This window comes from Maniola jurtina, chromosome 8, assembly GCF_905333055.1.
Source record: "Maniola jurtina chromosome 8, ilManJurt1.1, whole genome shotgun sequence".
In the NCBI taxonomy this organism is placed as follows: Eukaryota; Metazoa; Arthropoda; class Insecta; order Lepidoptera; family Nymphalidae; genus Maniola; species Maniola jurtina.
Window position 1 is genome coordinate 6,343,372 of NC_060036.1, and position 23,055 is coordinate 6,366,426.

Below are 23,055 nucleotides of genomic sequence, written 5' to 3' on the forward strand. Positions count from 1 at the left end.
CCGAGTTCTCTTAGTCGAAAATGTATCCGAGAACAATCTGAAAATAATCTGCAGAATGATCTGAGATAACCCACCGCAAAGTTATCCTAAGAAAACTCCTACCATTACGAGATTAATAGGAAGGGATCACGACCCTCAGCAATGAAGGATTACGACGCAGAGAGAGAGAGAGAAAAACTTATGTATATACGTAGTACAGCCAAAATAGGTAGGTATAAGCATGCTAAATAGACTTGCAAAAATAAAATAAAAAACCTACGTAATTGTGTCGTGTAAGTTGCCGTATTCGCGTGCATTGCCGCAATAAATGGCACCTTTAATAGTTTTTACCACAAATATGCTGAAGAAAGTTTATCTTTAGCATATCCATTTATACCCCCCCCCCCCCCCCTATATTGCATGTTTTAATAAAGAAAATAGGTAAGTCAATTGAAAACGATCTTGAACAAATTGAGTAGCATAATAATAATAATATCTTCTATAATATTAAAAGGAGAAAATGAGTGACTGGAATATCAACTTACAACTCTAAAAAGGAGATTGGAAAATGCCATAGAGTTTCAGATCCAAACTAACAGAACCGTGGGCCTCAAGCCCACGTTCACGATTCCTTATGCTTGTTCTAGTAAACCAGTCTAACAAAAAACTTCATCAAAGTGTACCAAATAAAGTTGGGAGAAAAAAGATATTCACTTGTATTGCCATGTAACGGTTATTTATAATGTGTGCTTGTGAATAATTATATTTTTGATCTCACTCTTCTAAAAGTATCAGGCTTACACAGAAAAATACTCTGAAAAATATTATTAAATGGTTTTTAAAAATGCTGGGTCCAAATTCGCCAACCTCCTTTGCAAATGGATTATTCAGAATCGATTATCTACATACTTAAATCAATATTTTAATTTTTTAGGATTCCGTACCCGAAGGGGGCCAACGAGACCCTATTACTAAGCCTCCGCCGCGCTGTCTAGCCGTACGTCCATCAGCGGGCTGTATCTCATGAACCATAAATAGACCGTACGTAGTACCTACTAGGTAGGTAGAGAGTTGAAATTTTCACAGAAGACACCCTCTGTTTCAACTCTCCTATTACAGTTTCTATTTCTATTGCCGCTAGGCATAACAGCAAATAATAAAAATTTCTAAATAGCCTCTATATGCAAATTAAAAAAAAAAAGAAGTAAATAATCTTGTAGATGGTATGGCACGCGGCGTGTGCGAGACTGACTTACACTTGAGCATTTTTAGTAGGTAGTAGGTATATTCAAAATACATATTATACGTAATCTTAATTTTATTTTATTGCAGTTGGTTTAAAATTAACTCTGTAGGTATACATCGCGGCTATTATGAAAGAGCAGCAAAACGGTATCTTATAAACACTCGTAGTTCGTACAAACAGTGAAACAAGACGGCTCATTAAAATCAGATCACTAGTTAGAAATCTCCCGAGTAGGAACGTTTCGTCGCGATCCAGGAAGCTAAAGGTCTTTGGCTCCCCGGAATGCGCGACGCGTGGGCGCATCTCCCATGAACCCGGCTTTCCATTGATTCAACTACGAGTATCTTATCGCCCTATAGCCGCTGTCCAAACGCCTCGGTTTTAAATACGTAAGTACCTAATTTGTTCAATGGCTTTTGATAGTTTTTAGATGGTTTTTAGCTATCCCCTGCAAGACCGCATTAGAAAAGACTCTTTTTTAAACCGGTCAAGTGCGAGTCGGACTCGAACTCGAAGGATTCCGTACCAAAAATGACACTTTCTAATTTTTTTGTGAAGTTTTTGGATTTTTTTCTTTATTTGTGTTGTCATTCCTACCTGCCAAATTTCATGATTCTAGGTCAACAGGAAGCACCCTATTGGTTTTGATTCTCTTGGCGGGATTTGAAGACACGACAGACAGACAGAAGATTATATGATAAAATATAGATATAAAGGCACATTTATATACACAAATACACTATCTGAACTTATCTAAATACAAAATCTGTTAGGTATAATAAATAATAATTGGTATAAAAATGACACGTGTAAAACCAATAAACCGCAGAGTCGATAACAGTTATATTTGTTACACAGGCGATAAGAACTGCTATAAAAAGCAGGTTTTTACAGGCTCGGCAGATGGCGCTACAGGTATTGAAATGCCATTCATGTAAATTTTTAGAGCTACTTCCCAACAGCCGAATAAACTTTGAAGTTTTTGCAGTTTTTGTACTGTGAATCTTTCGAAGAGATTAGTGCAAGTGCAGTCAAAGTCGCAAGCGGCGCGCACTCTTACAGCTCTGGCAGCACTTGCGCTGATCTCTTCTCTCTCGCTGGACGCAAATTGACAATAACGCCTTAGCGATCGCGTCTCTTCAGCAGACGCTGCATTTAATTTTTGCAGCAACACCATCACCTTTAGAACGCCCAATACACGCGCAGTTTTAGCTGTTGATCATTGTAAAACATACACAGACTGCTGGAGCAGTCGTTCTCAACTGTTTGAGCAGCTGACAATTCAAGCAGTTAACATTCGACAAATTCATCAGTAACTAGGAAGAGGATAGCTGCGCGTGAGTCGACAGTTCGATAAGTTGAGTGCAGTAGCATATACTATCTCTTGCAACTGCTCTGCTCTTCCACCGCTCGAAACAGTTATGACTCTTCGAGCGGTCTCTTGTATGACAATGAGGAAAGGTTCGCAGTCGCAGCTTCTTCAAGCTGCCTGTGTAAAAATTAACTGCCAATGTGTGGGCACACAGACCGCTTGGGTTCGAAAATACTAGTTCAGGGCACAACGGAAACCAATAGACGTCGGGGTCCTAAGATGCTAGAATGGCATAGCGGTCTCTGTGACCGCACGTCAGCGATCGCGTGACAAAAATGTATGTCAGCGGTTAAAGGTTAAGCTTCATTTTCATACCCCAATAGCAAAACAGCTCATTACAGTTTAACTTCCAATTGGTTTAATGTTTCAATAAATTTCCCTGAGCTGAGACATCGGTTTGATTGCCGATAAAGCCCGAGCCGCAACGACTGAGCCGTATTAAAACGCTATTAATACAATTTGCACCTTTTTATTAGGTACCTACTTCAAAATTTATGACGAGAACAAGGTAATAACCTGAAATCGTGTATATTACGTCCAAAACTCCAAACTAAGAACGGGAAACCGTGCCCTTGCCAGAAACATTTTGATTTATAATATTTTACAAGAAATATTAAAAAATATATTAAATCAAAATAAAATATTTTTAGCTAAATCATCTATTGTAGTTGACGGCGCGGTGCTACGTTAGATATCTTCAAGAAAATACCAAAAATAACTGTACAAAGAATAAATTCAATTAGATTAACAATGCAAGAACGTTAAGGTAACGAATAAACAGACAAACAAATAAAAAAAAAACGTATAGTATTATATACAAAAATTCATGTTTTATATATAACATTATACGATTTTAGAACATTAAACAATCATATCCACTAAAAACTTAACTTCTTAGTTTTATCCCTGACACATACCCGTCAAGATAAGGATGTGTTTTTCTGAACGAGCGAGTTGGTACGAATCATGAATCTACTCTGTACTTACCCAACTACATAGATAGCACAGGGAAAACCTAAAAATATGATAATATTAAAATCGAAATTCATACGCAATAATCTAAAAATAATAAATTATAGGTATAGCAGAATATTCTTTAAATAAGGGTTTGTGTAACAAAATCTATAATTGAGTATTCTCTACTCATAGATAAGACTATACTAGGTACTACTAGCTGATGCCCGCAAACGAAGTCGCGGGCATCAGCTAGGATAGCTGGATATAGGTTTTTAAAATCCCGTGGGAACTCATTGATTTTCCGGGATAAAAAGTAGCCTGTGTTAATCCAGGTTATACGAGTACCTAATCTATCTCCATTCCCAGCCAATTCCGTCCAGTAGGTACTTTTTGCGTGGAAGAGTAACAAACACACACACACACATACATATATACAAATTTTCACCTTTATAATTCAGTGTGATATACTTATTTATTGACATAGTAGATTTTGGCCGCGACTTCGTCTATGTGATGTAAATGATAGCACTCGGGGATAACGTAGCTTTCTATCAGTGAAAAAATGTCAAACTCGAGTCATTACATCCGTAGATTACCCCTTATATTCAATTTAACTTTCACCTCTTTATAATATTAGAAATTAGGATAGATTGATTTTTAAACAAAAATACTTAGATCTTAAGAACAGTTAATTCATAGCGCGCTTATCAAAGTTACACGGTCTCAAAGGTTTGCTTTAAAGCTACTTACCTACAAACATTGAGTTTGATGGAATGCGAATCCATACTATGTAGGTATATTTGTATATATACTGTGCTGAGTAGCGCGCTAGGGAAACTTCTCTTAAACGCTATAAAAATTGAAATTGTAACGTGAATTTCTATTGATTAGATAAAAGATATGATATTTTAAGATAAATTTTATCTACTTTATAGAATCCTTATGTTTACCCACTTAAAGATTTTGCGATTTTGTCGCTCAGTGTGTGATTCTTCCGATCAAAATGGGTATTCTTTTAGGGATTGCGACATTTTTATTTCTATGTAAGTTTTTTAATTTTTTATTTAAGTACCTAATTTTTTTAAGAACTTTGAATTAAATTCGTTTGCTTATCTTGAATATTATTAGGTAAAAAAGTATTATTAAGTGCATTTAAAAACGATTTCATTAATGTTTTTATTCATGCAATAGTTTCACTTTCACTACCTTGTACTGCTTCATTACAACAAAAAAAATTACAGCTTGCAGCTTGTCAACGTCTTTGCCTGCCTCCTCTTTGAACGAGATAAATCGCGTAGTAAATGGAGAACCCATCGACATATCCCAGATTCCGTACCACGCGGCTCTACGACGAAAATCAAGTGTGGGATGGATTTATACGTGTGGAGCAGCCATTATAACCACCAAAACTCTGCTCACTGCAGCACATTGTGTTACAGCGTAAGTATTCTTTGAATATTTTACAAGGTGTTTTAATGGTATTCTTTCCGGAGTGAAAATTATGTCTTGGTAGTAGTAACAATCGATTTAAAAAGAAATAGAACCGTAAAATGGCAGATTTCAAATGTGCAAAAAAAACTCAAAAGCGACTTCGCATGTGTGCAGACTAGTTTAAATGCCGAATTATTTATTATAATATGCGCGAGAGCTTATAATATTGGTCTAGTCTAGAGGTTTTCACATTGTCGTGCGATTCAAGTAGTTCCTACGTTATATCTGGTGAATTACTAGTATTTCTCGCGCTTTCGAATTGATGAATAATTTTTTGATTGTTTCAAAACAAAAACACTTTTATTTAAATTTAACTCTATCTTTTGATACTACTACGGAGAAAAAAAAATCTGCTACGTGAAAACAACCATTTCACGTTGTATAACTGAAAACTAGGCGTGTTATTCGCATGAAAGTAGTTTATCACGTTTTTAAACCAAATGCCAAAATTTTATTACTTAAAAAATGCGGAAGTATTTAAAAATATTAAAAGTAGATAAAGATAAAGTAAATACGATGTGTGTGTGTGTGTGTGTGTGTGTGATTATCTTTTAACAGCTTTTAATTGAATTGTTCGTATATTGTTTGTACCTAGGTACTTACAGATGCAAGGGAGTTGAATTTTTTTTTTTTGATTTAATAATATAATATGCATATGATAATGATGATAATATGATTCTTAAATGATTTTCTCTGAATGAGATGCAATCTGCTAAATCTTTTTACAGAATACAATCAGATCCTTCACAATTGAGGGTTGCAGTTGGGACTTCATCTCGATCATGGTGGATCGATGGTGGAACCATATACAACTTAAAGTCCGTGTATCCTCATGAAAGATATTCTTCGCTCACACTGGAACACGACATAGCAATGCTTGTGACATCAAAGAAAATAAACTTCAACAAAAATGTTGATGCGGTTTTCATCCCAGAACCTAATTTTAGCCTCTCGCTTGGGGAAGCAGCACTAGTTTCAGGATATGGAATAATATCAGTTAGTAGCCTAATATTTTTTTTTTATTTAGTTACGCAAAGTTTAATAACTAATGTTCTTTTGTAAAACTAATAATTAATTAATCAATTAATTTTATTAGTAGTCTAATAATTAATTAATCAAATAAATATAATATCTTCGACTTCATCCGAGTGGATATAGGTTTTTAACCGCGGGAACTCTTTGATTTTCCGAGATAAAAAGTAGCCCATGTCTTTCCCCGCGATGCACTATATCTTCTGTAGTAAATTTCGTCAAAATCGGTCGTGAAATGCCAGCAGACAGACAGACAGATACACTTTCGCATTTATAATAATATTATAATACGGATTAAATCAACAGCATTTAAAAATGTTGCATGGAAGTAATCGGTGTGGCAATATTTTATTTTTAAACATTTTGTCTTTTGAAGAAGAGCTGACAAGAACTCAGCTGGAGTCTCTCGTCGTCTCTTCTTGCTGATCGATAGTAGAGTGTTTAGTAAGCTCAAATCCCAACATTTAGCCCTTTAGTAGTTGTCTATGTGATTATTGTTTAATTTATACTTATGTTTGTTGTTTCAGTACGAAGGCCCTGTATCATCCGTATTACGAGCAGCAAGTGTGGAAATTGTTAGCCAAAATATCTGCGCTCGTGCCTATCGACGGATCGCAAAGATATCAGATGGCATGTTATGTGCTATCGCCAACAACCCTCCTAGAGACGCTTGTCAAGGAGACTCCGGAGGACCTCTGGTAGTCAAAGGCACCTTGGTCGGTATTGTATCTTGGGGTGAAGGTTGCGCTAATATTACTTACCCTGGAGTATATACAAGGGTTTCAGAGTACTATTCCTGGATTATTGACAAACTAGTACTAGTTTAAAATAACGGTATCTTGCAATTGCGTAGGATAAATTAGAATTACGTAGGATAGATTAGGCGAAGTATAAATTAGCAAAATCTAGGGGTGCGGTGGGGTAAACGTAATTTATTTGAATTTGTATTCAAGAATCCTTAGATATTTGAAACCTATTTTTAACGCAATGTAATCAATATCTAAGCAAGACGTTAGAAAAACTTAAATAAATCTTATCTTCGAGTGTATATCTTATTATGTGAAAACCCGTTTATTAGGTGTGACATCTTTTTGATAGTACTTCGCTGTTGGCAACGATATAGAATTTCTTCATCGAAGGTCATAAAAATTCAAAAATAAAGCCAATTCTAGTGCGATTCATCTAACAATGTATGCAAAACAACATTATGCCCGCGTTTTTTTAAATTCCCATGGGAGCTCTTTCTGTTTAGGATTTTCCGAGACAATCGCCTATGTCCGTTCTCGTGATGTAAGCTAACTGTGTACGAAATTTCATCAAAATCGCTTAAATGGATGGGCCATGAAAAGCAAGCGGAAGGACAGACGGACAAAAGGAAGAATCGTTTGTACTTGTGAAGATATTGTACCTGCCTTCTTGATTTAATTGATTTAACATTAGCATATCAAAAGCGTCCTATCGCTAACAGCGACATTCCAATTAAATAGTTAATACTAGGTAAATACTTAATAGTTAGTAGATGCTTTAAACGTGTAGCACAGAAGCGATGTAGAATGTTATCAGAGTCGAGATCATGAGCTAAGTTACCGATGAACGCCGATACAGATTCAATCTCTTCCAGTAACGAGATTTAATGTAGGTACCTAGTACCTATCGACTGGGAAAGAAGGATTCCTTTATGGAACTGAAAATGATGCCCGCATCTACATCCGATGATTGGAATTAGATTTTGGGTTCCGTACCTCAAAAGGAAAAACGGAACCTTTATAGGATCTAATTGTTGTCTGTCTGCCTGTCCGTCCGTCCGTCGTGTCTGTCAAGAAAACCTATAGTGTACTTCCCGTTGCTCGTAGAGGCATGAAATTAGGCTGGTAGGTAGGTTTTATGGCCCAAGTAAAGGAACAAATCTGAAAATCATGAATTTGTGGTTACATAAAGAGTATCCGAGTGAGAGAGTGTATGTTGAATTAGTCACTGCGATCAGAATCTTGTTAGATTTTTCATTTCTGTAATGTAATGTTATGACCTGCTTAGAACATACTTAAGAAGGTACCTTTTATCTAAATAATATATAATGCCTAAGGAAGCTCTTGTCACTATCAATAAGTATAGGTAAATAGTTTGTCTAGCTTTTAAGTTATACTTATTATGTTATTTGAAGCTCTATTCGACAGTAATTTAATAAAGAATTTTATTTCTACATACCACTCTTTTCTTGACTTTCATTTCCTTGCGTTTATTTGTTACGTTTAAATGTAAATTTTCCTTTTTCCGTAAATTACATTTCCTTATCAACACAGTTAAAACTGTTATCTGTTAACGCACAAGTTTTTGCCTACTATGAATAGGTACCTATCAAACATTGTGAATTTTTTGTTTTAACTAAATTGTGTCATAGAGTTCATGCTTCCGTTCCATTTACCACTTATTATTTATTAAAAGTTTTCATGATTGGAGATTTTTTGGGTTCCGTACCTCAAGGAAAGAAGGAACCTTTTTAGGATCACTTTGTTATCTGTCTGTCATGTCTGTCAAGAAACCTATAGGGATCCCGTTGATCTACAATAATGAAATTTGGCAGGCAGGTGGGTCTTAAAGCACAAGTAAAGGGAAAATTCCGAAAATCGTGAATTTGTGCTTAGACCATTTAAAGAAAAAAAAATTTTTTGTGCGATGGTATGGATCCCTTTGCGTGCGAATCCGACTCGCACGTGACCTTTTTTTAGAGTTTATTTAGTTCTATCACACCAGATGTTTAAACACAAATGGACTACGGTAAGTAAGGTACCTACTTATTTCCGTTTTGGTGATTTTGATTTTTGAGAACATAATAGACCAGTAAAGATAACAAGTTTTGTTTAGATAGATATTATTAATCAAATAAAATCCAGCTTTTGTCTGCAAGGCTAAAGTTGACAATCTCAAAATCTCAGATCAGTTTACTTAGTTACCTTCGAAGTGAACTGTGCTTAATTCCTAGAATCCCTCCTGTCAACGAGCTCTGTGCCACTCTGATTGATTGCCTCATTTAAATCTGGAGGAGATTCGATTATGATAATCCGATCTAGTCGCCTTCCTCGTGAGATGTGAACAGTATCTTAACAATGAAACAACGAGCACAATGACATAGCTGGACATTGACTCTATCATATTAAATATCTATTCAATTAAATTCAATGGGAATATAGTAGGATTGTTCACATTTCATTTCCTGAGTTGATTTGAGTCAAAAGTTGCATCTATACCTACTGATGAACCTCAAAAGGAAAAAGGAACCTTTAAAGGATCACTTTGTTGTCTGTCTATCTGTCCTTCTTTCCGACTGTCGTGTCTGTCAAGGAAACCTATAGGGTACCTACTTCCCGTTGACCTAGATTTTAGAATCATGAAATCTGGCAGGTAGATAGGTCCTATAGCACAAATACAGCAAAAAATCCGAAAACCGTGAATTTATTATATAACAAAAAAAAATGTGTTCACAAATTTTTTTTCCTAAATTATATAGTAAAAGTAGATGGCGCAGTCCGTTATTACCTTGTGTTCTACATAAAAGTGTTTGGTATACCTTGTATGCTGGTACGGAACCCTTTGCGCGAGTCCGACTCGCACTTGATCGGTTTTTTTTTTCAATTTTTGCAGCAACGTCAATAGCGCTGATATTTCATAGATGGTTTTTTACGGAAAGTGAATTTTCGCACTAAGGTTTTATTTTAAGTGCAAATATTCCGTGAAACGTAGCAAATCGTTGTTTGCTACTAAGCAGATGTTTTTTAGTTTCCACCCTGCGGTGTTAAGAGTTTCTAAGGATGTACAATAGTACCTTTTTTTAACCCCCGACCCAAAAAGAGGGGTGTTATAAGTTTGACGTATGTATCTGTGTATCTGTCTGTGGCATCGTAGCTCCTAAACTAATTTAGTTTTTTTTTTGTTTGAAAGGTGGCTTGATCGAGAGTGTTCTTAGCTATAATCCAAGAAAATCGGTTCAGCCGTTTGAAAGTTATTAGCTTTTTTCTAGTTACTGTATGTAATCTTCACTTGTCGGGGGTGTTATAAATTTTTAAACACTTGTGAATAGGCTTTGACTTTGGTGTCTAGAGAAGATTGTAAGTCTCAATCACAATAAGTACTTGCAGGCAAAGTCGCAGACATTTATACGGTATTTTATAATGAGAACAAGTTTGTACTTGACCAAGAGTCACGATCTCACCTGAAGATAAGACACGAGCATTCAGATGGATCTGCGCTTACCTTGACAGTTGTTGTTACTTTGTTTCAAAAATTCAACCTACTTAGTAAAAGAACAAATTACCTACGTCATCTATTTTTAACCCCCGACCCAAAAAGAGGGGTGTTATAGGTTTGACGTGTGTATCTGTGTATCTGTCTGTGGCATCGTAGCGCCTAAACGAATGAATTGATTTTAATTTAGTTTTTTTTGTTTGATGATGATCCAAGAAAATCGGTTCAGCCGTTTGAAAGTTATCAGCTTTTTTCTAGTTACTTGTAACCTTCACTTGTCGGGGGTGTTATAAATTTTAAATTTACACTTGTTATAGATAATCCATGCTAATATTATAAATGCGAAAGTGTATCTGTCTGTCTCTTAGATTTGACGCGGTCCATCCGTTTCTAATCGATTTTTTACTTAATTTGCATCCTAGGGACGGACATACTCGTATGCGCTAATTTTTATCCCGACTGCGGTAGTGGAGCGGTGCGGGAGAGGTGTGATGACGTGATGCGAGAGTTCAATGATTATGCGTAATACCTACGAGTATATGTAGATATGGAGGCATTGCAACGCATGCCAGGCATTAGCTACTACTTGCTTAGTTAATATAATATTACACTCTAAGCGGCGCAGCGCGTAGCGATAAGAATTCTGTAAACGTCCCGCTATACCGCTTTTGTAGTCAAGGGCTTTAGTTGATAAGATAATGGATTGGACAAGCACAAGGCATTTACTATAATATTACACAATAATAATAATAATTGATTGTTTACTGCTAATTTAAGAAAAGACACATTAGAATACTCTTAAGAGGGGTCTCTCCGTCACTCGCTTCATACAAACGTAGTTCCAATTTCATTTGAATATTAAGCAACCAAAGTCCATGAAATTTTGCAGACACATTCTAGTTATATTAAATAATAGGTATATTAAATTATTAAATCAACTCATTTGAGATAAATTATAATTTGGGTCATGATGGTGTCATAAGTCATTAGTAAGTACCAGAATGGGACTCTTGCTGGATGTGATGGATCTAAATAAATATTTTTAGGACAAATTTTTTTTTCGTTTCGGCAGAAATCATATAATTCTAGATGATGCCCGCTACTCCATCTGCGTCAATTTAGGTCTCAATAATCTCGTGAAAACTACATAGGCTACTTTTTCTTGAATAAAAATAGCTTAAGTACTTTTCCATGGTGCCAGTGACTGAGATGTGACTGTACCCGTCATAATCGCTAAAGCGAATGGGCCATGACAATATAACAGACAGAGAGACAGACAGACATGCATTTATAATAGGTCTGTATTAGTATGGTATGCATTAGTATGTTGCCAATTAACGTGAACTGTAAGATCCAGAGGACTAGAGGTGGCCATCGCCTTTTTAATTATTTAAGAGGCCTTTCACCTTTGAGGTTAAATAAAAGTTAAGTAAATAAGTAACCACCTTATTTAAATGGTTCTAATGCTCCGGCTATACGCTCCGTCTTACCTGAGAGCTTACCAGTACCTACTCAAGCCAGTTTGCGCAGTGAAGTACATGCGTGTGGACGGCGAGAGTCGAGACGGTATCCCCCGCAGTTCCAAGAGCGCGGTTTGGCAATAGGGATGAGTGATGACTCCTAGTCAAATCAGTGACTTTTTATCAAACGTCAAAACGCTCGTTTAGTTAGAGAGCTTGTACGTCATAGACATTTGACGTACTTTTTTAGTTAAATCGATAATTTAAAATGGTTAGCAAACTGAAAACTAACAGCGGACGTGGATCTTACGAATTTTGGAAGACCCTCTATTTAATAATTCCCAAGAAATAATTTATTTTTAACATAGGCATCATCCCAATTGTCGACTTGCTGAAGATTGGACTGCGCAGTTCTCGGTCTTGCCTGTGCAGTTTTAACTGTGCAGGCAAGACGGAGCGTGGGTTGAACGTATAATATCATCTTCCAATATAAGATAAGGTTGCAAACCCTGGACATCAATTTGAAAGTCAACGCGTCAAAGTGTCGCCAATATTCAATTCGATTAGGCTGTTGAGCGCCTAAACCCACCAATAAGTACGTGTAATGCTATAGTCTCGGCCTATTACCTGGCAATTTCACAGAACAATCTACGTCGGATAATGTCGGCACACAATGATGTGACACACACCGGCTTTGTGCCCGAGAGGGACGGCACTCGCTCCCGCGATTTGTTTACTCAGTGTAGCTTTCCCTTTCGCAACGTGCGTGTGTGCATGCCCATCTGGCGGGTGGCAGCTTCGCGCCTGTGGTGGTGTCGCCCCCACATCCATGCACACCCCGTTTCGGGGTAGAATCGTGCATGTGTGCGTGACCCAGTCGAATAAATCTAATCTAATACACACAAACATATTGGCGGGCCGGCGTGTAATTTTTACGCTTGTGTTGCCGCTACTTGGGGTTCTTTATGCGGTGCGATGATATTATTATTCTGGCGATTACGGCATCCTTTATGCCTACAATCAAATAATTAATAAGGGATGAAGTGTATTGTTGCGCGGCAGTTAGTGATCGGTATCAGACCACTTACCTCATTCACGCTTTGGAAAGGTTACCGTAAACTTTATTATAACGTGTTTATTGTAATTGCGCTATTGTTTATAATGTGCTTACTCTTTGAATTGTATATTGTTCATCAGAGACCATTACAGAAGGTGTTGGAGAAAATTTGTAATAATACGCGATAAAAAATGAATGAAAATATGCTTACTTATCTAATTTTGTTCACGTTTGACTCCTTTATAAAAACTTTGTTTTAAATCATTTATTTTTATTGCTTTTACAAAATAAATGTATGTACTACCTACCTATTTATAGGAAAGCAAATCAAATGTCTGTAGGTAGGTAGGTACCTGTGGTAGGAGAAATGTTATCAATTTATTATTATTATCATCAATGACGGTAACGGTTGATTATATTATTTTTATTATCACTAGTGACGTCAAAGAATTGATATCGATAAAATGATTAACAGATGACTCAGTTCATGTTTTAACCTAAGTACTTACATATTAGTACTTAAGTATATTTTAATAATAATGAAATTTAAAAAGTTAATATTTAATGAGTACTGAGTAGGTATAAAAATTACCTACTAAAATGATATGTATTTAAATATTAATAGTTATTATGTAAGAATAATACAACCCTTGTAACGGACTGCCATTTTTTGAAGCCCCGCTTGTAGGTGTCAAAAGGTGTATAAACCGCACGTCAATATGTGTCGCTACGCTACGTGTTGTGTCACACACACAAGCATATGAATTTGTCTTCAGTTTTTAATGAGCTTTGCCTATCTGGAGTTTATCTCATCTATTATTAACCCCTGGCCCAAAAAGAGGGGTGTTATAAGTTTGACGTGTGTATCTGTGTAACTGTGAATCTGTCTATGGCATCGTAGCTCCTAAACGAATGAACCGATTTTAATTTATTATTATTTTTTCGTTTGAAAGGTGGCTTGATCGCGAGTGTTCTTAGCTATAATCGAAGAAAATCGGTTCAGCCGTTTGAAAGTTATCAGCTCTTTTCTAGTTTTCTTATAGAGGTGTTTGTGTAGGGGGTTTTTTAAACTTTGAGTTATGGTAGATATGTGCACTATTATGGGTTCGACGAAAACTTATAATTTGACAAATATTAATTATTATCCGAGCATCAATCAACGAATTTCGCTGTTTAGTAAACGGTAAAAAATATGCGTTTATTGTATGAAACAGTTGACAAGTCGTTCAACCCTCGTTCAGTTTAACAATTATGCGGCTGCTTCATTGTGATGTGACCCTACCTCTCCACCCATTGTGGACACCAATACACTACCACCAGCGTAACGAGACCTCTCGATTCTTATAAAAAATCCCCTTCATCTCCGTATTAGCCACATTAGAGAGCGGTGAGGCGGATCAGGTAATAATGGAGAATTATATACAAATATTATTATCCAGCCCGTTCACAAATATCAATAAGGTATTACCGGCCTCCGGGCAGATTTAAAAAGTTAATAACTGCCGTTTTAAGTTATGGCTTCATTACGTGTCGAAAGAAGTAAGCCTACTTATTACGAAATCTATGTGTTCATAGCCTACACAAACATTATTGTTGACTACAGTTTGATTAAAGTTATTTATTTATCTACTAGGTTTTAGTTAGAAAACGATTTATTTTGAAGATGTCAGTCACCTATTTGAATCAAACACGTCTCATTAAAAATCAGCTGGTATCAGTAATAATTTTAATTATTAATTAATAAATAAATTGAAAGTAATAAGGTGCACTTACCAACTGCTTTTCAAGTGCCTTTTCCAAAATCGAAATAAATATGTAATAATAATAATAATCAGTAAAAATTAATCGATTTTTAAATATCCAATGTATACTTACCTATATCCTACCTAGTCATTCTTGAATTCCCAACTTTTGTGAAGTTGTCAAAAAACATCGCGCTCGTTTCGCTCGCACTTCGTTCTGTATCCCCTCCCCTTCCGAAATAAATACATAGCTACGGCATTGCCTGTAATAGTATCTATCTAATCTAAATGTTATCTGACAGCATCCGTAGGGTCCTAATCCAAATGGAATTTACGCACCATAACCCAAATGTACTAAATTATAAAATATTATAATTAATAAAGTATAACAATCAAGATCGAGGCCGATAAACACCCAGAGGTTTCTGCAAACCTTACTTACACCGGAGTAAATACAGATCTAACTAAAGAGACAATATCCCCGGCGTTAAAAGGCCAGCCCGAGAGGACCGGCGGGAGGGGGCGCCACCCTCCTTGCGAAATTACTACATTTGAAGCGAACAACTTTTTATGAGAAATAAGCCGCGCTATGAATCTGGAATTATAAGCGAATCGGGCGAAGTACCTACATAGGTATTGATTAAATAAACCTAACAATATTGCAATTTCAATGCGTTTTTTTTCTGAAACCATACTAATATTATAAATACGAAATGCGTCTGTCTGTCTATCTGATAGTTTTTTACAGAGCCCATCCGTTTAACCGATTTTAATGTGGCACAGCGATAGCTTGCATCCCGGGGACGGACATACGGAATTTTCAAAAACATGAATCCACGCAGGCGAAGCTGTGGGTGTGTCTGTGGTAGTTTTAAATAGGGAAAGCAGGCTTTGCTTTGGAAACGTCACATACATAGGGTACTTACGAGCTTTTGAGGTTATTTTGAATTTATTCGCTAAGCCCTGTATGGCACACCGTGAAGCATGGAGTATGCACCGCCCACCCTAATACTACACATTCAGAAAAAGCTAGCAAGCAAACAAGCAACATACACACAACATCACACAGATCTCCCAAATAGGTACACTAAAACCGTTCGAAAGCCTAGTGCCTCGCCATTTTTGCATAGCTGAATGCAGCCTGAAAAAATTCAGCTGAAAAATTTTTATAAAAGCATCGATAAAAGCTGATATTGTTGAATTGGCGATTGGAATAGAATTATTCATCAGTATTTTTTGTAAAAGTTTGCAAACCATTTATGATTGTGACTTGTGACTGTTTATAGACAAAGGTTTGTATGAAAATATGTAACAGGGTGTGATTCGTCGTCATCTCAAGATATATCCTCCCTCATCATTGCTTTTTCAAGCATGACGGTCGTCAAGCTTGCCCTATCATAAACCAGTCAAGCGGGAGTCGGAACATTTACCTATTAATTTTTTTAATTTGTATGGTCACGATTTTGAAACATTTAGTACTTGTTGTTACAGCGGCAATAGAAATAGATAGGTACACACTCTGTGAAAATTTCAACTCTATACCTATTACGGTTCATGATATAGGTACGGCCTGCTGACAGACACATAGACTGACAGACAGCGGAGGCTTATTGATAGAGTTCCGTTGGAACCCTTTGGATGCTGAACTCTGAAAAAGATCTAAAACAATCAATATAATTATGTTAGTCGACTTCTTTCTTTGAGTCCCATTTTCGTTATTTAGAGAGATTTCTCTATTAGGTAAGTAATGTCAATGTAATTTTCAAGGACTCCAGAAGGTGAATTCCTAGAAATATAATACCTATCCTCAAAGTTAACCGTGATTCCATTAAAACTTGGTTCAAGTGAGCGGGTCAATAAAGTCAATCGTAAACAAATTTCCATCGAAATGTTACTCAATAATTGTGTAACATTTCGTATTATACGAGCGTGAGATATTCCTCAGTGGGCGTCGGGAACGGAATGCCGGAAGAAAGCAGATGGCCTTGACACCACAATATTTGGTGCGCTTAGCTAAAAAGCCCCATGAACGACAACTTCTTCAAGTTGAATTCAAGAATAAGCAGTACAACAACTCTCCAAAACCTGTTATGCACAGGCTGTGGATGCTAATAAGAGTGTAATGTGCGAGTGTGATATTAAACTTTCACGCCCCGTGCGCGACCGCTTGCTATCACTTGATATTATCACTGCACGGTTATTAAGATGGTAAGTATACAATCGTTTACTTGCCGAGTATGTTTTTGCGTGAAAGTTCATTATGATTTAGAATATTGTTCCGTTCGCATACACATTTGTGTGGACCGAAAAAAGAGAAAGCAGACGATTAAAATGACCCACGTGAATGTATTCGCGCGGACAATATTTTAAAACAAAATGTCACACGCTTTCCACGGGTGTCTACACCCCCCCATTCGTCTGAGCGGCTCGGGCGAAGCGGCGAGGAGGGTAGGGTGCTCCCCCCTTTCAACCAGTGGGGTGTCATTGTGGACTGTGGTGTCGTAACTCCGCGAACTTTTTAATTTACAATTAGGTAGCTTCCCATTTCTCTGCCCTATTTAGACCGACAGCCACAAGCGAAGCCTGTAATTAAAATTTACTTTTCAAGGCCCTCCCGAATATCTGCATCATAATAATTACTATTGTTTAAACCATTTATTCACAACTTCCAGAATTTCAAAGTTCACAAATTAACACTGGAATATTACAATCTCCCATTTTGACGGCCTCCCTGGCGCAGTGGTGTGATCCTCGGCAGGGGTTTGGAATTTCATAATTTCTAAATTTCTGGTCTGGTCTGGTGGGAGGCTTCGGCCGTGGCTAGTGTCACCCTACCAAAAAAGCCGTGCCGCCAAGCGATTTAGCATTCCGGTACGATGCCGTGTAGAAACCAAAGGAGCATGGGTTTAATGAAAACTGCCATACCCCTTCCAGTTTAGCCCGCTTCCATCTTAGACTACATCATCACTTACCAACAGGTGAGATTGCTGTCAAGGACTAACTTGTATCTGAAATTAAAAAAGACATTTTTCAGCAAGAAGTCTAAATTCCTACTCATGCTATCTCAGATTTTTATCATTGTTTACAGACTCATGTTACTTACCAAACAGAATAACTTCGTACGTGAATTTCGTTATTCCATCTACAAAATCTAATCTAATAGGTAGGTATGTACCTACCTACTCTACCTCCGTAGGTACGTACGTAAAGCTTTATTGTAGCTATATGCAGTAAAGGTGATTGTTCTAACTAGTTATATGAATATATTAATTATATGAATATATATTAATAATATGAATGAATGGGAAATAACGTAAACAGAATAACCGAGTCTGAGGTTATAGTGGGCTTCTTCTCAGTCCAGAGTAAGTTTGGAACCCTACGTAACTAACAAAAGTCTCCTTGAAAAAAAATACCAACTTTAAGTTGGGTTTGATTTGTACTCATCCAATATTGGTACGCTATTCGTTACAATCTGTAACGAAAGAAAATTTTACTCTAGATCTTAAACGTTGGTATTGGTAGGTTTGCAGCTTAGGATAAGTACAGGCGTTGTAATGCACAAAGTCTACAAAGTAAAAAAAGTAAACTTTGTCTACGCATTAACATTTAAATAATGTATATCCATAAATAGCACTCATCCTACCACTTTCCAACATCCAAGGGACGCTGTAGTTTTGCAAACAAATAAATCAAACCGGTTCACGGTTAACAGCGGGAGACGACCGGCTAAATACTTATTGTCACTGCAAGACAACTAATTAAGTTGTTTTCACAAATTACTTTTTTCGACAGAATTATTTTCTGTTTAAATAATTTGAGCAAAAACTTTTGTTGTCTTGCGCAGTTTTTTAAGACCAATAACCACATAAGTATAAATAGAAATTCCCTCCACCTTACAATTTCAAAGATGTAGGATTGCTGAAGCCTCATTCGCACGAGAGCTTTTTTAAAGACCCTTAAAAAGGCGTTCAAATAGAACAAATGCATTCCCAAGTATCTGTTCACTGTATCAGCGCAACGCCGGGTTTAAACGCAACGCTTTTTTAACGCTCGTGCGAATTAGGGCTTAAACTTACATTTCATCCGTTACCGAGGTAATTGTATTAGATAATGTCCGGAAGTTGTCAAATCGTCAATATTTCAAATATTATCAAACTAGACGGACATTCTTGTTCGTCCTGACAGCTATATTATTAGTACATAATATTCAAATATATTCAGTCAGGCGACCACAAAGAAAGAAACGATAATATTAAAACCATAACAGTACTAAAGCAAAGATACACCGCTATCTCATCTAACCTTATGTGTTCTATCATTACTTATTAACCGAGGGTTTCGCCCCAGCATCTCAGACTACAGTACATTCCATAAACATCCTCACACCCCGAATAGGAAGAAACAGTTACTGGAAATAACTATAGAAGGGCAATCACTTCGTCTATTCGTGAACTCGCTGCTATTTTCAGAGTACCGATATCCCACAGCCAATGGAGCTTTTCCTAAAAACTATTAAGTTGCAGTTACAATCGCTATTTTGGTCGGAGTTAAGAATAATGAACTCGGAACTCATGTACATAGATATTTTATGATACCAAAATGTATAAAACCAGTAGATAATTTTGTGTGCATTCGAAATTAGATATATTGTTGAGAGTTTATTTACCTCTAAATCGTAATCTTCATTCATGTTCTACGTCGTCACACTCTTGGTAAAGCGATCGTGTTCATCACACCTAAAGTCTTCGGGGAAAGCTTTGAAAGCACATGTTATACGCTTTACGAGCGTTCGCCACTTCTCTCTGCTGGCCGATAGCCTGGTACACTCATGCAAGGAAGGGATCGCCCACAGAAGACTTAATTTGGTCGGTCCATCGCATTGGCGACATTCCTCTGGCACCTTCTACTTTGCCCTGGGCGATAAGGCGTTCAATGGAGTTACTATCACGACGGGATTCGTGTCCGTTTCAGTGTGACTCTGTACTAACGCCAAGGAGTATAAAGGAGTTGGTACAAAATTCGCTCCATCTTCATTGCTGAGACGAGAGTTATCTTGCGACTTCTTCCATTTATCACATAATGGTGGGGGTTTACTTGAGATATAATGCGGTAGGCTTTCAGATCCCATTCCTCACTTTATTATGCTTATTAAGAGTAAAGTACATTTCGACTCTACGGTCAGATGTACCCTACAATTGTTAGTGACAACGGAGGAAAAGACATGCCAAAGTTCGTCGCCTACCTATTCAGATATCGGCTTGGGTTAACTTTGATGCAATTCGGCCGTACTTTCTTTAACCTTTTGAGAACGTACCTACTCGTAGCTGAAAATAAAATATCAATTGTGATTATTTAACATCAAAGGTCTTTTTGATTTTTCAACATCTCAGTCCTCGGATAAGCCATCGTCACAATGGAAGGAAGATAATACAAAGAAATAAAATAGATACCTACTTCCGATTCTCTTTTCTGTGACACTGTTATACATCCCTCGGGATACTTTCATTTTCCGGGATAGGTAGGATAAATCTTTAAAGTACTTATTTATTTCATCTTTGGATTCGCGAAGTCATTGGGAATATTTTAGCATTTTACGGTTTCATAATTATAGGACGTAGGTTATTTAAATATAAATTCATACCTACTAGTATTATTTTTGATATAAAGTTATTGTAAATCGAATCTTTGAAAATAGCAACAGCCGTGTTTTTTGCTGATTCTTCTCGATGCATTCCGAATCAGTGGTCATCTACCATTTGATAATTCAAAAGTACATAGTCGTTAAATATTATATGAATGAAAAATACATATCTATTTCAATTTTCCAATGTTTTGTATAGGAAGAGGGAGTACTTATGCAAATTTAAAATCAAATCAATTTTATACCAACAGTAATTTTTGAGATAAAGAAGAACATAAATTTAGATACGATTAGAATTCTTTGCTACCGGATGAAATAAGATAAAATCGGAATAGTATTCGTTGATACCTACGATCATTTGTGCCATCGTCGTAGAATTGAAAGCAACATGTCCCGTTAGGGCTTCTTTTATCGGAGTCCCAACAAAAAACTCTCACAAAACACACCGCCACCCTCAACTGCCGGCAAAAAATCCGAAGCAGAAAGAAAGGACCACAAATTAAGGAATAGCATCGGAATGTTGCACCCGTAACGCATCACAAGCATTCATATTAAACCTATTAAATTATAGCCACCACGCATCCTTTTGTTCAAGCGTTTCGTCTACGAGGCAAATATTTTCTTTCGGTTAGTTAACTACTGATGTACCTATACTGCTCAAAATATCTTAATCTTTGTCAATCAATTATTTAATTGGAGAGATATTTTATATGTATTTATTGTATAGACTTTCGTAGTCGTCCGGTATAACCTTTACTTTTCCCATAACGTTCATGAAATAACTACATTTCATTCTTTCGAAATTTTTCAAGAGTTTATTTCAAAATATTTATTTTAATAATTATTTACTCATACCCATATTTAGGTAGGTACAAATACCCTTATAAATGTATAAGTGTCTTTATTTGTTGGTTTGTTGCTTTGTCCTTCAATCACATCGCAACGGACCAACGTGGCAACGGATCGCGGTGATTTTTTTGCATGGGTATCGTTGAAGACCTGGTGAGTGACATAAACTATTTTTTATCCTGGAAAGTCAAAGAAGTCCCACGAGCTTTTTTTTTAGATAGTTGGTAATAAGTATTAATTACACTATTAATAAATGGTTTTTCTTTCTTCTTATATTTAAATTAAGTTTATTGAACTTCTGTAAAAGAAATCATATCATAATCAATTACAGAATTATTTTCATTGAACGTTATCAATGTCAAAACCAATGAATAAGTTGTTCAAATACAACATTTAATGATTCGAAGGCACGGGAAAAAATATGTTCACGTCCCACAAGCTGCAGGCTCGTCGCACGTGGCAATGGGCCTTTCCGTTAACCTAACATCAGGTAAAATTTTTTACTACTTTCAAATTGTGGAATATACCTTCGAGAATTGTATCAGTCACGGTGAACTTTTAAGGCTGGTAAAATTAAAAGCTCTCAAGTACTATATGTATCTGTTATAAAGAACACAAGTCTAGATAGCTAGATAGTTAGCTAGTAGACATAGCTAGATTTCAAAATATGGAATTAAAGTTAAAATATAGTAATACGTAGACTCAAGTCATAGAAAACCTGGTCCTTTAACCCGTGGCCTGGTTTTCCATAACGTTAAATCATCTTCAGACCTCTTCATCTTTGCATAGAAGAAGAACCGTCATCATAGCAGTAGGGAGCCAGGTTAGTTATGGACATGAAGAATTTCAGACCGTTTCGCTGTAGCTCTTTAGTTTATAGATGTTTTACTGATATGGTAATATAGTAATCAATACCCCTATTATAAATGAGAAAGTGTGTTTGTTTGTTGGTTTATTGGTTTGTCCATCAACCACGCCGTAACTTAGCAACGGATCGACGTGATTTTTCACATGGATAGGTAGGTAGAGGTACATAGTATATGGTCAAACCCCTGAAAAGTGATATTAAGCTACTTTTTATTCCGAAAAACAAAATAGTCCCCACGGGATTTCTAAAAACCTAAATTAGTAATCGATCTAAATAATTAGATCAAATTATGACATAATTTCGCAGACCATCCATCGGCAAACATCGGCACAAGATTATGTATTACTTGATCATTACTTGCATAATACTGATATAATTTCTGAGGTAGGTAGTATCCATGCAATCGGTAAGGCCGGTAGCACTCCATCAATCAAAACATGCGTACAAATTAATTAATGAACTCGTTTCAGAGGTTTTTTTATTTATTTCGAGATGTAAGTGATGATTTAGTAACATTTATGTGTAGACGTAAGAGTCGGCGAATAGGTGCCATTTTGATTTATTACGCTTAATATGTGCTTAATACTCTTCGGTCTGCTGGTTTTCAAGGTTACCTACCTACTATAAATAATATAATTTAACGTCGTATTTTGTTTCTCTTTGTAATAATAATAATTATCCATATAAGTACTTTTACTTATAATACTATGAAAGGTGTCTGTCTGTCTGTCTATCTATCTGTCTGTCTGCTAGCTTTCCGTGGCCCATCTGTTAAACCAATTGTGTCAAAACAACATACATAATAATAATGGTTTGCATCCTGGCTACTTTTTATCCTGGAACAGCAAAAAGTTGGCACGCGATTTTAAAAGGCGACTTCACAGACAGCATCTATTTGGTACTGACAGGCATGGCTTGCGTCTTGGAGATGGAAATACTGAGGTTACTTCTTATCCAGAAAAATCCAAGAGTTCCCTTGGGGTTCCCACGAACGAAGTCGCGGCCGTCATCTAGTGATTAATAAAACTTCTAAAGGTGTACATAAGGATACTTATTGGGTACTTGGGATCCAAAGTAGGCTTTCAAAAATAGTAAAATAAACATGATAAGGTATCAGAT

At 36.5% G+C, this 23,055-nt stretch overlaps 1 protein-coding gene across 1 annotated transcript; it reads left to right on the forward strand.

The window, feature by feature from the left end:
• The first annotated feature begins 4,334 nt into the window (after window positions 1–4,334).
• LOC123867782 (trypsin alpha-3-like) lies at window positions 4,335–8,157 on the forward strand. The gene is made up of 4 exons (XM_045910043.1): window positions 4,335–4,597; window positions 4,796–4,994; window positions 5,774–6,041; window positions 6,605–8,157. Exons 1-4 carry the CDS (start codon window positions 4,558–4,560, stop codon window positions 6,902–6,904), a joined length of 807 nt encoding a protein of 268 aa, XP_045765999.1. The 5' UTR covers window positions 4,335–4,557; the 3' UTR covers window positions 6,905–8,157.
• The last annotated feature ends 14,898 nt before the right edge of the window (window positions 8,158–23,055 follow it).